This window comes from Schistocerca cancellata, chromosome 5 (assembly GCF_023864275.1).
Source record: "Schistocerca cancellata isolate TAMUIC-IGC-003103 chromosome 5, iqSchCanc2.1, whole genome shotgun sequence".
Lineage (NCBI taxonomy): Eukaryota > Metazoa > Arthropoda > Insecta > Orthoptera > Acrididae > Schistocerca > Schistocerca cancellata.
In genome coordinates, this window is record NC_064630.1 from 119,782,964 (window position 1) to 119,795,721 (window position 12,758).

The window sequence follows — 12,758 nt, forward strand, 5'->3', positions numbered from 1 at the left end:
CTAGTCTTCTCTCCTTTCTTGCTTTCTGTCCCCCTCCCAGCCTCCTGGCATTGCTCCTGGCAGCTTTTTCCAGCTGGCATCTAGTCACTAAATGCTGCTCCAGACAGTGCTCTTCTCTCCCCCACCCTTACCCTGCTATTCCTCTCTCAACCCCTACCCCTTCCCCTCCTTACTCCGGATTGCTGCTTTCATTCCGGCAGCAGTGGCTCTGGTCACAGTGGCCAGAGATAGCAGGCATGTGTATGTGAGCTGTGCCTGCCTGTGGGAATGTGTGTGTGTTTTCTTTTTTGAAGAAGGCTTTGTCAAAAGCTCAGTGTGTAAAAGTTTTTTCATTGTGCCTGTCTATAACTCAGCAGGTCATCTTTACAGTGAGTAGCAATCTATCCTTTTCATAATGTTGTTGATATTTCAATCTGAACTTTCCATTGCTTAAATTCCATTGTTTAAAATAGTGTTAAGTTTGTCGTGAGTGTGTATTGATGTTCAAAACGCGTAAAACATTGTATTTCCATGTAATTCCAATTTTATCTCTGTGTATAATTTGCAGGTTCTTTGATCAACCTAGCAAAACATCCAGCATCTACAATACAAATTTTAGGTGCTGAAAAAGCTCTTTTCCGGGCACTCAAGACAAAGAAAGATACCCCAAAATATGGGTTGATTTACCACTCATCTCTTATTGGACAAACAAGTGCAAAAAACAAGGGAAAGGTAAGTATTTAATCTTATTCTCTTTCTGTTACTGTTTGTGATAGGTTACTAAAAATAATACACAGCAAATCTTTTGTGAGAAAACGAAACTGAGGAGTGAACACAGCTGCACGATTACATGAAATACTGCAATCACCACTTCACTGTCCCCGACAGCATAATAAATAAAAGTAATAATGTCAAAAAACTGAAAATTATAATAATTGTTTGGTACTGAAAACATTGCACATGTAATTTTATGAACAAAGGGTGTGCTGTTTAATTATCTATTTAGCAATAAAGTGTTCAGTTTGTCGTCCACTGAAGTATTCACAAATACGTACTAATGTGTCGGGTTGTTTCTTGTAGTGACGATTTGTAAAGTCTAGCTGTTAGATAGTTTTGAATGTCTCAGAAATTGTTGCAAGTATATAACTGAAACTCGTAACTCAAGATCCGGGCAGTCGTAGAGTGTGGGCTTACTAGTAGTTGGGAGCTCCAATGTCAGGCACGTAATGGGCCCCCCTAGGGATATGACTGCAAGGGAGGGGAAGAAAACCAATGTGCACTCTTGTGTGCATACCGGGGGGAGTCATTCCAGATGTGGAAAGGGTCCTTCTGGATGCCATGAAAGGTACAGGGTGCACCCATCTGTAGGTGGTCGCTCATGTTGGCACCAATGATGTGTTTTGCTGTGGATCGGAGGAAATCCTCTCTGGCTTCCGGCGGCTGTCTATCTGATTTGGTGAAGACTGCCAGTCTCGTTAGCGGGATGACGCAGAGCTCACGATCTGCAACATTGTCGACAGGACTGACTGCAGACCTTTGGTACAGAGCCGAGTGGAGGGTCTGAATCAGAGGCTGAGACGGTTCTGCGACCATGTGGGCAGCAGATTCCTCGACTTGCTTCATAGGGTGGTGGGGTTTCAGGTCCCGCTTGATAGGTCAGGAGTCCACTACACTCAGCAGGCGGCTACACGTGTAGCAGGGGTTGTGTGGTATGGACTGGCCGGTTTTTTAAGTTAGATGGCCTCTGTCAAGTACAGAAATGGCAACAACTTCAAAGAGTGTGGGGCAAAGTCAGGACATGTGGGGACCAAGCAGCATCGGTATTGTAATTGTAAACTGTCGAAGCTGCATTGTTAAAGTACTGGAACTTCAAGTGCTGATAGAAAGCACCGAAGCTGAAATTGTTATAGGTACGGAAAGCTGGCTGAAGCCAGAGATAAATTCTGCTGAAATTTATACAAAGGCACAGACGGTGTTTAGAAAGGATAGATTGCATGCAATCGGTGGTGGCGTGTTTGTCGCTGTTAGTAGTAGTTTATCCTGTAGTGAAATAAAAGTGGATAGTTCCTGTGAATTATAATCGGTGGAGGTTATACTCGACAACCGAGCTAGGTTAATAATTGGCTCCTTTTACCGACCTCCCGACTCTGCAGCATTATTGGCAGAACAACTGAGAGAAAATCTGGAATACATTTCACATAAATTTTGTCCTTAGGTGGAGATTTCAATTTACCAGATATAGACTGGGACACTCAGATGTTTAGGACGGGTGGTAAGGACAGAGCATCGAGTGACATTATACTGAGTGCACTATCTGAAATTTCCCTCTAGCAATTTAACAGAGAACCGACTCATGGAGATAACATCTTGGACCTACTGATAACGAAGAGACCCGAACTTTTTGACTCTGTAAGCGCAGAACAGGGAATCAGTGATCATAAGACCGTTGCAGCATCTCTGAATATGGAAGTAAATAGGAATATAAAAAAAGGGAGGAAGGTTTATCTGTTTAGCAAGAGTAATAGGAGGCAGATTTCAGACTACCTAACAGATCAGAACAAAAATTTCTGTTCTGACACTGACAATGTTGACTGTTTATGCAAAAAGTTCAAGGCAATCGTAAAATGCGTTTTGGACAGGTACGTGCCGAGTAAAACTGTGAGGGATGGGAAAAACCCACCGCGGTTCAACAACAAAGTCAGGAAACTACTGCGAAAGCAAAGAGAGTTGCACTGAAAATTTAAACGCAGCCAAAACCTCTCAGACAAATAGAAGCTAAACAGTGTCAAAGTTAGCGTAAGGAGGGCTATGCCTGAAGCGTTCAGTGAATTCGAAAGTAAAATTCTATCTACCGACTTGACAGAAAATCGTAGGAAGTTCTGGTTAAATCAGTAAGTGGATTGAAACAGCATATCCAGACACTCTGGGATGATAATGGCATGGAAACAGAGGATGGCACGCGTAAAGCTGAAATACTAAACACCTTCTTCCAAAGCTGTTTCACAGAGGAAGACCGCACTGCAGTTCCTACTCTAAATCCTTGCACGAACGAAAAAATGGCTGATATTGAAATAACTGTCCAAGGAATACAAAAGCAACTGAAATCACTCAACAGAGGAAAGTCCACTGGACCTGACGGGATACCAATTCGATTCTACACAGAGTACGCGAAAGAACTTGCCCCCTTCTAACAGTTGTGTACCGCAAGTCTCTAGAGGAACGGAAGGTTCCAAATGATTGTAAAAGAGCACAGATAGTTGCAGTTTTCAAGAAAGGTCATCGAGCAGATGCGCAAAGAATTGTAGAATTTTAGAACATGTTTTTTGCTCGCGCATCATGTCATTTCTGGAAACCCAGAATCTGCTCTGTAGGAATCAACATGGATTCCGGAAGCAGCGATCGTGTGGGACCCAACTCGCTTTATTTGATCATGAGGCCCAGAAAATATTAGATACAGGCTCCCAGGTGAATGCCATTGTCCTTGACTTGCGGAAGGCATTCGATACAGTTCCGCACTGTCGCCTGATAAACAAAGTAAGAGCCTACGGAATATCAGACCAGCTGTGTGGCTGGATTGAAGAGTGTTTAGCAAACAGAACACAAAAGGTTGTTCTCAATGGAGAGATGTCTACAGACGTTAAAGCAACTTCTGGTACGCCACAGGGGAGTGTTACGGGACCATTGCTTTTCACAATATATATAAATGACCTAGTAGATATTGTCGGAAGTTCCATGTGTCTTTTCACGGATGATGTAGTATACAGAGAAGTTGCAGCATTAGAAAATTGCAATGAAATGCAGGAAGATCTGCAGCGGATAGGCACTTGGTGCAGGGAGTGGCAACTGACCCTTAACATAGACAAATGTAATGTATTGCGAATACATAGAAAGAAGGTTCCTTTATTGTATGATTATATGATAGCGGAACAAACACTGGTAGCAGTTACTTCTGTAAAATATCTGGGAGTATGCGTGCGGAACGATTTGAAGTGGAATGATCATATAAAATTAATTGTTGGTAAGGCGGGTACCAGGTTGAGATTCATTGGGAGAGTCCTTAGAAAATGTAGTCCATCAACAAAGGAGGTGGCTTACAAAACAGTAGTTCGACCTATACTTGAGTATTGCTCATCAGTATGGGATCAGTACCAGGTTGGGTGGACAGAGGAGATAGAGAAGAGCCAAAGAAGAGTGGCTCGTTTCGTCACAGGGTTATTTGGTAAGCGCGATAGCGTTATGGAGATATTTAGCAAACTCAAGTGCCAGACTCTGCAAGAGAGACACCCTGCATCGCGACGGTGTGTAGCTTGCTGTCCAGGTTTCAAGAGGGTGCGTTTCTGGATGAGGTATTGAATATATTGCTTCCCCCTACTTATACCTTCCGAGGAGATCACGAATATAAAATTAGAGAGATTCGAGCGTGCATTGAGGCTTTCCAGCAGTCGTTCTTCCCGCCAACCATACGTGACTGGAATAGGAAAGGGAGATAATGACAGTGGCACGTAATGTGCCCTCCGCCACACTCCGTTGGGTGGCTTGCGGAGTATAAATGTAGATGTAGATGGACAGCAGTTAGTTATTGTGGCTTCTTTCAAGTGTGGGAATGCATTCTTTAGGATGCTGAGCCATTATGAGCAGCAAGAAGAATCTTATAGTTTCATGATCATCAATGCATATTGCTGAGAGCTGTCAACATTGAGTCCATTCGCAAATTTCTTTTGATACCCCATCTGCATGCTTGTGTCAAAGCTTTTAGAAAGTTAAGAAATATGGCATCCATCTGTTTTCCACGCTTTCAACGTGTTGTATGAGATGAATACAATTCTGTTTAAGATACTTCATTGTGTTTGAGCTCAGGATATGTTGTAAGCTTCTATAACAGATGGGTGCCAATGGTTTTGGATGACAAATTTGTAGATTAGTGTGATTTGTGGTTTCTTTGTAGATTAGTGTGACCTGTGGTTGCTTTCAAGTACTGGCACACCATTCTCATAAATGGATATGACTTGTGCGTGCAAACACTTGGTTTTAGTTTTTGTTTGAAGAGTATGTCATAAATTATGTTTGTTGTTGTTGTGGTCTTCAGTCCTGAGACTGGTTTGATGCAGTTCTCCATGCTACTCTATCCTGTGCAAGCTTCTTCATCTCCCAGTACCTACTGCAACCTACATCCTTTTGAATCTGTTTAGTGTATTCATCTCTTGGTCTCCCTCTACGATTTTTACCCTCCACGCTGCCCTCCAATACTAAATTGGTAATCCCTTGGTGCCTCAGAACATGTCCTACCAACCGATCCCTTCTTCTGATCAAGTTGTGCCACAAACTTCTCTTCTCCCCAATCCTATTCAATACTTCCTCATTAGTTATGTGATCCACCCATCTAATCTTCAGCATTCTTCTGTAGCACCACATTTCGAAAGCTTCTATTCTCTTCTTGTCCAAACTAATTATCGTCCATGTTTCACTTCCATACATGGCTACACTCCATACAAATACTTTCAGAAATGACTTCCTGACACTTAAATCTATACTCGATGTTAACAAATTTCTCTTCTTCAGAAAGGCTTTCCTTGCCGTTGCCAGTCTACATTTTATATCCTCTCTACTTCAACCATCATCAGTTATTTTGCTCCCCAAATAGCAAAACTCCTTTACTACTTTAAGTGTCTCATTTCCTAATCTAATTCCCTCAGCATCACTCGACTTAATTCGACTATATTCCATTATCCTCGTTTTGCTTTTGTTGATGTTCATCTTATATCCTCCTTTCAACACACTGTCCATTCCGTTTAACTGCTCTTCCAAGTCCTTTGCTGTCTCTGACAGAATTACAATGTCATCGGTGAACCTCAAAGTTTTTATTTCTTCTCCATGGATTTTAATACCTACTCCAAATTTTTCTTTTGTTTCCTTCACTGCTTGCTCAATATACAGATTGAATAACATCGGGGAGAGACTACAACCCTGTCTCACTCCCATCCCAACCACTGCTTCCCTTTCATATCCCGCGACTTTTATAACTGCCATCTGGTTTCTGTACAAATTGTAAATAGCCTTTCGCTCCCTGTATTTTACCCCTGCCACCTTCAGAATTTGAAAGAGAGTATTCCAGTCAACATTGTCAAAAGCTTTCTCTAAGTTTACAAATACTAGAAACGTAGGTTTGCCCTTCCTTAATCTAGCTTCTAAGATAATTGTAAATAGCCTTTCGCTCCCTGTATTTTACCTCTGCCACCTACAGAATTTGAAAGAGTATTCCAGTCAACATTGTCAAAAGCTTTCTCTAAGTCTACAAATACTAGAAACGTAGGTTTGCCCTTCCTTAATCTAGCTTCTAAGAAAGTCGTAGGGTCAGTATTGCCTCCCGTGTTCCAACATTTCTACGGAATCCAAACTGATATTCCCCGAGGTCGGCTTGTACTAGTTTTTCCATTCGTCTGTAAAGAATTCGCGTTAGTATTTTGCAGCTGTGACTTATTAAACTGATAGTTCAGTATTTTTTACATCTGTCAACACCTGCATTCTTTGGGATTGGAATTATTATATTCTTCTTGAAGTCTGAAGGTATTTCGCCTGTTTCATACATCTTGCTCACTAGATGGTAGAGTTTTGTCAGGACTGGCTCTCCCAAGGCCGTCAGTAGTTCTAATGGAATGTTGTCTACTCCCGGGGCCTTGTTTCGAGTCAGGTCTGTCAGTGCTCTGTCAAACTCTTCACGCAGTATCGTATCTCCCATTTCATCTTCATCTACATCCTCTTCCATTTCCATAATATTGTCCTCAAGTACATCACCCTTGTATAGACCCTTTATATACTCCTTCCACCTTTCTGCTTTCCCTTCTTTGCTTAGAATTGGGTTTCCGTCTGAGCTCTTGATGTTCATGCAAGTGGTTCTCTTTTCTCCAAAGGTCTCTTTAATTTTCCTGTAGGCAGTATCTATCTTACCCTAGTGAGATAAGCCTCTACATCCTTACATTTGTCCTCTAGCCATCCCTGCCATTTTGCACTTCCTGTCGATCTCATTTTTGAGACGTCTGTATTCCTTTTTGCCTGCTTCATTTACTGCATTTTTATATTTTCTCCTTTCATCAATTAAATTCAATATTTCCTGTTACCCAAGGATTTCTACTAGCCCTCGTCTTTTTACCTACTTGATCCTCTGCTGCCTTCACTACTTCATCCCTCAAAGCTACCCATTCTTCTTCTACTGTATTTCTTTCCCCCATTCCTGTCAATTGCTCCCTTATGCTCTCCCTGGAACTCTGTACAACCTCTGGTTCTTTTAGTTTATCCAGGTCCCATCTCCTTAAATTCCCACCTTTTTGCAGTTACTTCAGTTTTAATCTACAGGTCATAACCAATAGATTGTGGTCAGAGTCCACATCTGCCCCTGGAAATGTCTTACAATTTAAAACCTGGTTCCTAAATCTCTGTCTTACCATTATATAATCTATCTGAAACCTGTCAGTATCTCCAGGCTTCTTCCATGTATACAGCCGTCTTTTATGACTCTTTAATCAAGTGTTAGCTATGATTAAGTTGTGCTCTGTGCAAAATTCTACCAGGCGGCTTCCTCTTTCATTTCTTAGCCCCAGTCCATATTCACCTACTACGTTTCCTTCTCTCCCTTTTCCTACTACCGAATTCCATTCACCCATGACTATTAAATTTTCGTCACCCTTCACTATCTGAATAATTTCTTTTATTTCATCATACTTTTCTTCAATTTCTTCGTCATCTGCAGAGCTGTAGTAGGTGTGGGCTTTGTATCTATCTTGGCCACAATAATGCGTTCACTATGCTGTTTGTAGTAGCTTACCCGCATTGCTATTTTCCTATTCATTATTAAACCTACTCCTGCATTACCCCTATTTGATTTTGTGTTTATAACCCTGTAGTCACCTGACCAGAGGTCTTGCTCCTGCTGCAACCGAACTTCACTAATTCCCACTATATCAAACTTTAACCTATCCATTTCCCTTTCTAAATTTTCTAACCTACCTGCCCAATTAAGGGATCTGACATTCCACTCTCCGATCCGTAGAACGCCAGTTTCATTTCTCCTGATAACGACATCCTCTTGAGTAGTCCCCGCCCGGAGATCCGAATGGGGGACTATTTTACCTCCGGAATATTTTACCCAAGAGGATGCCATCATCATTTAATCATGCCCTCGGGAAAAATTACGGCCGTAGTTTCCCCTTGCTTTCAGCCGTTCGCAGTACCGGCACAGCAAGGCCGTTTTGATTATTGTTACAAGGCCAGATCAGTCAATCACCCAGACTGTTGCCCCAGCAACTACTGAAAAGGCTGCTGCCCCTCTTCAGGAACCACACGTTTGTCTGGCCTCTCAACAGATACCCCTCCGTTGTGGTTGCACTTACGGTACGGCTATCTGTATCGCTGAGGCACGCAAGCCTCCCCTCCAATGGCAAGGTCCATGGTTCATGGGGGGAGGAAATTATGTTTAAAAGGGCATAACTCAGCTGAAAATTCTGCATGCTATCCAACAGGTACTGCATCAGGCCTGGAGCCTTTTTAACACCACTGATGTTAATATATAGGTCACTTGTCTTAGGAGTGATGTGATAATGAAAAATGGGGCAGAGCTCATGGATTTTGTTCACCACAACATTTTGAAATGTCAGTCTGTCTGAAAGGAATGTTACCTTTGTTGTAGATGGAAACTGCGGCCATTGGTGAAGAATTCTTGGAGAACTAGGTGACTAGTATGGGTTGCCATGGAATGAACCTCATTTTATCTTTGCATTGGGGGTGATGATTTGAGAAATAAAAAATTGTTTGAGAAATATAAAAAAATATATTATCAAAAATACCCCCCCTCCCCACAATATTTTGAGAAAATATCTGTACTGCTCTGCAGTCTGTTCTGTCTGTAAACATTGGTAGAAGTTCTTTAATTACAGATATTTATTATAAACAAATATACCTGTTAACAAAATCCACATTATAAATTAATTAATTAATTTTGCTTGTCATTAACAACATGAATGTGACCATATGATTAAAGTTCCAGCCATGATGAAATGATTAACGAGCTCAACTAGGAACCGTTCCCAGATTTATTTACTTGTGTGTATGCATTGCCTCGAGAAACCCCACTACTGGCACTTCATATCGGTACCAGCTTATTGTGGGCCATCCCAGCCATTCTTGTATCCATTTTCAATCACACGTGTTAACTCACTTAACATCACTACTGGTGCGTGACTGTTTCTAGCAAAAAATAAAGAAATGAAGTCAAATTACATATGTCAGAGTTGGATAATCCATCTCTGAAGACTTTCCTGGTGATGGAATTTTAAATACTGGGTGGAAAAATTCTCTCTCAGTTTTAAAGGAAGAAATTAAGAACTTGTGCTCAAATATGCTGACACTCTTTCAAGAATCACTAATGCCTCAAGTAATTTCATAATTTGTGAATTTATGTTTTAGTACAAGAGTATCTTGTAAATATTGTGTTAGTTTATGTGCAGACACCATATTATTCCTATGTGTAAAATCTTTTTGTCTGTATTAAGTGACATATAATCTAACAGATGTCAAGAATGCTTGCTGCCAAAGCTGCGTTGGCAACTCGTGTAGATGCCTTGGGAGAGGATTCCAGTATGGACATGGGTGTTGAGCATAAGGCAAAACTTGAAGCAAAATTACGGCTACTAGAAGAAGGAAACTTACGCCGTATTAGTGGCACAGGAAAAGCAAAGGCTAGATTTGAGAAATACCACAGCAAAAGGTGAGTGTCCCATAGATGAGGAATGAACAGCATGTTCACAGACTATCTGGACATTTTATTTTATAGAATAGAATATATAAAATTATAGTGATTCCATGGATGTAGGAAATCGGTGTCTGTCTCTTTTCTGTATAAGAAAAACAATTGCTTATCAAATTGCACCCAGTTTCATGGCAAGGCAGGCATTTATCAGACACATAATAGGAAAGTTCTCACTGGTAAGGAGACATACTTTCGAATAGTTGAAATAAATTTCCAAAATAAGTGTGTATTGCTTGAGTTGTAGTAGGAAGAAGTAAAACTGACAAAAACAAGACATAGAATCCTACAGCAATAGTTTCTGAATTATTTCATTTCTGTGTTTCCCGTTATACGATGAAATTGAGAAGAAAAAGGTGTAATGAAATTAATTTTATCTGTGGAATTAACTGTAGTAAATTTGTGATTCATTGGCTTACAAAATTTTGAATTATCAAGCCAGTCTATAGTATAAATTTTACTCTTTGTAGGTTTAATCATTTTGTGCTGTACATTGCTGTGGGAAATCTCTTGTAAAATCATCAGATGCATATGCGTACTTATAATCCTACTTGTTTCATTGCAAATGTGGCATAAGACCTTGATATTTATAGTCAGTACCAATTTTTTTGCACTTTCCCAATTTTCAGTAACTTGAATTAAGGAAGTGAATGTTGCCTTTATAACTAATGAAAAGAGCCATTTTTCTTTTGAATGTCAAAAAAACATGAGTGATGATTAAAGTATCTGTTAACTACATCGTTTTAAAACTAAATTCGTGAAATTAATTCTTCTGTTAAATCTAGTTGAGATTGTGAAGGAACAGCATTGTTGCGATGAAAGCTTTATTGTATTTACTTATTTATTTATTTGATGCAGAGAATGTTAATTCATTGTTTTCATATGGCTTTGTAAGTATTACTACACTGTGTAATAGAAAAACAGAATTGTAAAGCCGGACAAAGGATATTCTGTAGAAGCGTTTTCAGGAAGCGTTTGTGTGAATTTATGCTGTAGCAATTAAGAAAATGGGGGGGGTAATGAATGAATCCTATGATGAGTCCATTCTAAGTTCATTTTCTGTTACTTCAAGTGACTGGATTTCCAGTTTGTTTGTTAAAAAATACATTTTCGTGTGAACTTCCTGTTCATGTTTGTATAGAATCTCAACTATCTTTTTTCTCACAATATATTAATGTTATTGAGTAGTGCCTTATCGCTTTCATTATATAATACAAAGTGAGATTTTTTTGTTTACAGTGAAGTAAGACAATACCCAGCCGCTGCAGATTCAACTCTTCCGACTGGTATCAAGAGGAAAAGAGAGGATGCTGCTGATACACCCAAGAAAGTTCTCATTGAGGAAATATCAAGCCAGGAATTTTCAAGTTAGTCTTATTCCATAATATGTTATCATAGAATATCTACTTTTCCTGTAAGTTCTTCCAAAGTGCTGATGGAGTACTTCTTTTATTATGTGCTTTCTTCATTCTAAAATTGCTTACGTTATAACTCTTTGCCTTTACAAATGTCTGCTTGTGTCTGTATATGTGTGGATGGATATGTGTGTGTGTGCGAGTGTATACCCGTCCTTTTTTCCCCCTAAGGTAAGTCTTTCCGCTCCCGGGACTGGAATGACTCCTTACCCTCTCCCTTAAAACCCACATCCTTTCGTCTTTCCCTCTCCTTCCTTCTTTCCTGATGAGGCAACAGTTTGTTGCGAAAGCTTGAATTTTGTGTGTATGTTTGTGTTAGTTTGTGTGTCTGTCGACCTGCCAGCACTTTCATTTGGTAAGTCACACCATCTTTGTTTTTAGGTATATTTTTCCTTCGTGGAATGTTTCCTTCTATTATAACTCTATATATATATATATATATATATATATATATATATATATATATATATATATATATCTAAAAACAAAGATGATGTGACTTACCAAATGAAAGTGCTGGCAGGTCGACAGACACACAAACGAACACAAACATACACACAAAATTCAAGCTTTCGCAACAAACTGTTGCCTCATCAGGAAAGTGGGAAGGAGAGGGAAAGACGAAAGGATGTGGGTTTTAAGGGAGAGGGTAAGGAGTCATTCCAGTCCCGGGAGCGGAAAGACTGACCTTAGGGGGAAAAAAGGACGGGTACACATTCGCACACACACACATATCCATCCACACATATACAGACCAGGTCTGTATATGTGTGGATGGATATGTGTGTGTGTGCGAATGTGTACCCGTCCTTTTTTCCCCCTAAGGTCAGTCTTTCCGCTCCCGGGACTGGAATGACTCCTTACCCTCTCCCTTAAAACCCACATCCTTTCGTCTTTCCCTCTCCTTCCCACTTTCCTGATGAGGCAACAGTTTGTTGCGAAAGCTTGAATTTTGTGTGTATGTTTGTGTTCGTTTGTGTGTCTGTCGACCTGCCAGCACTTTCATTTGGTAAGTCACATCATCTTTGTTTTTAGATATATTTTTCCTTCGTGGAATGTTTCCTTCTATTATAACCATATATATATATATATATATATAAGCGCTGGCAGGTCGATAGACACACAAACAAACACAAACATACACACAAAAATCTAGCTTTCGCAACCAACGGTTGCCTCGTCAGGAAAGAGGGAAGGAGAAGGGAAGACAAAAGGATATGGGTTTTAAGGGAGAGGGTAAGGAGTCATTCCAATCCCGGGAGCGGAAAGACTTACCTTAGGGGGAAAAAAGGACAGGTATACACTCGCACACACACACACACATATCCATCCGCATATACACAGACACAAGCAGACATTTGTAAAGGCAAAGAGTTTGGGCAGAGATGTCAGTCGGGACGGAAGTACAGAGGCAAAGATGATGTTGAAAGACAGGTGAGGTATGAGCGGCGGCAGATTGAAATTAGAAATTAGCGGAGATTGAGGCCTGGCGGATAGCGAGAAGAGAGGATATGCTGGAGGGCAAGTTCCCATCTCCGGAGTTCAGACAGGTTGGTGTTAGTGGGAAG

General features: G+C 40.5%; 1 protein-coding gene across 1 annotated transcript in view; it reads left to right on the forward strand.

The window, feature by feature from the left end:
* Positions 1 to 12,758, forward strand: part of LOC126187303 (nucleolar protein 58) — a 75,676-nt gene that overhangs the window by 39,972 nt on the left and 22,946 nt on the right. The window contains exons 6-8 of the mRNA XM_049928296.1: positions 548 to 711; positions 9,540 to 9,736; positions 11,015 to 11,142. Coding sequence (XP_049784253.1) covers positions 548 to 711; positions 9,540 to 9,736; positions 11,015 to 11,142 — 489 coding nt within the window. The remainder of the gene's footprint in view (positions 1 to 547; positions 712 to 9,539; positions 9,737 to 11,014; positions 11,143 to 12,758) is intronic.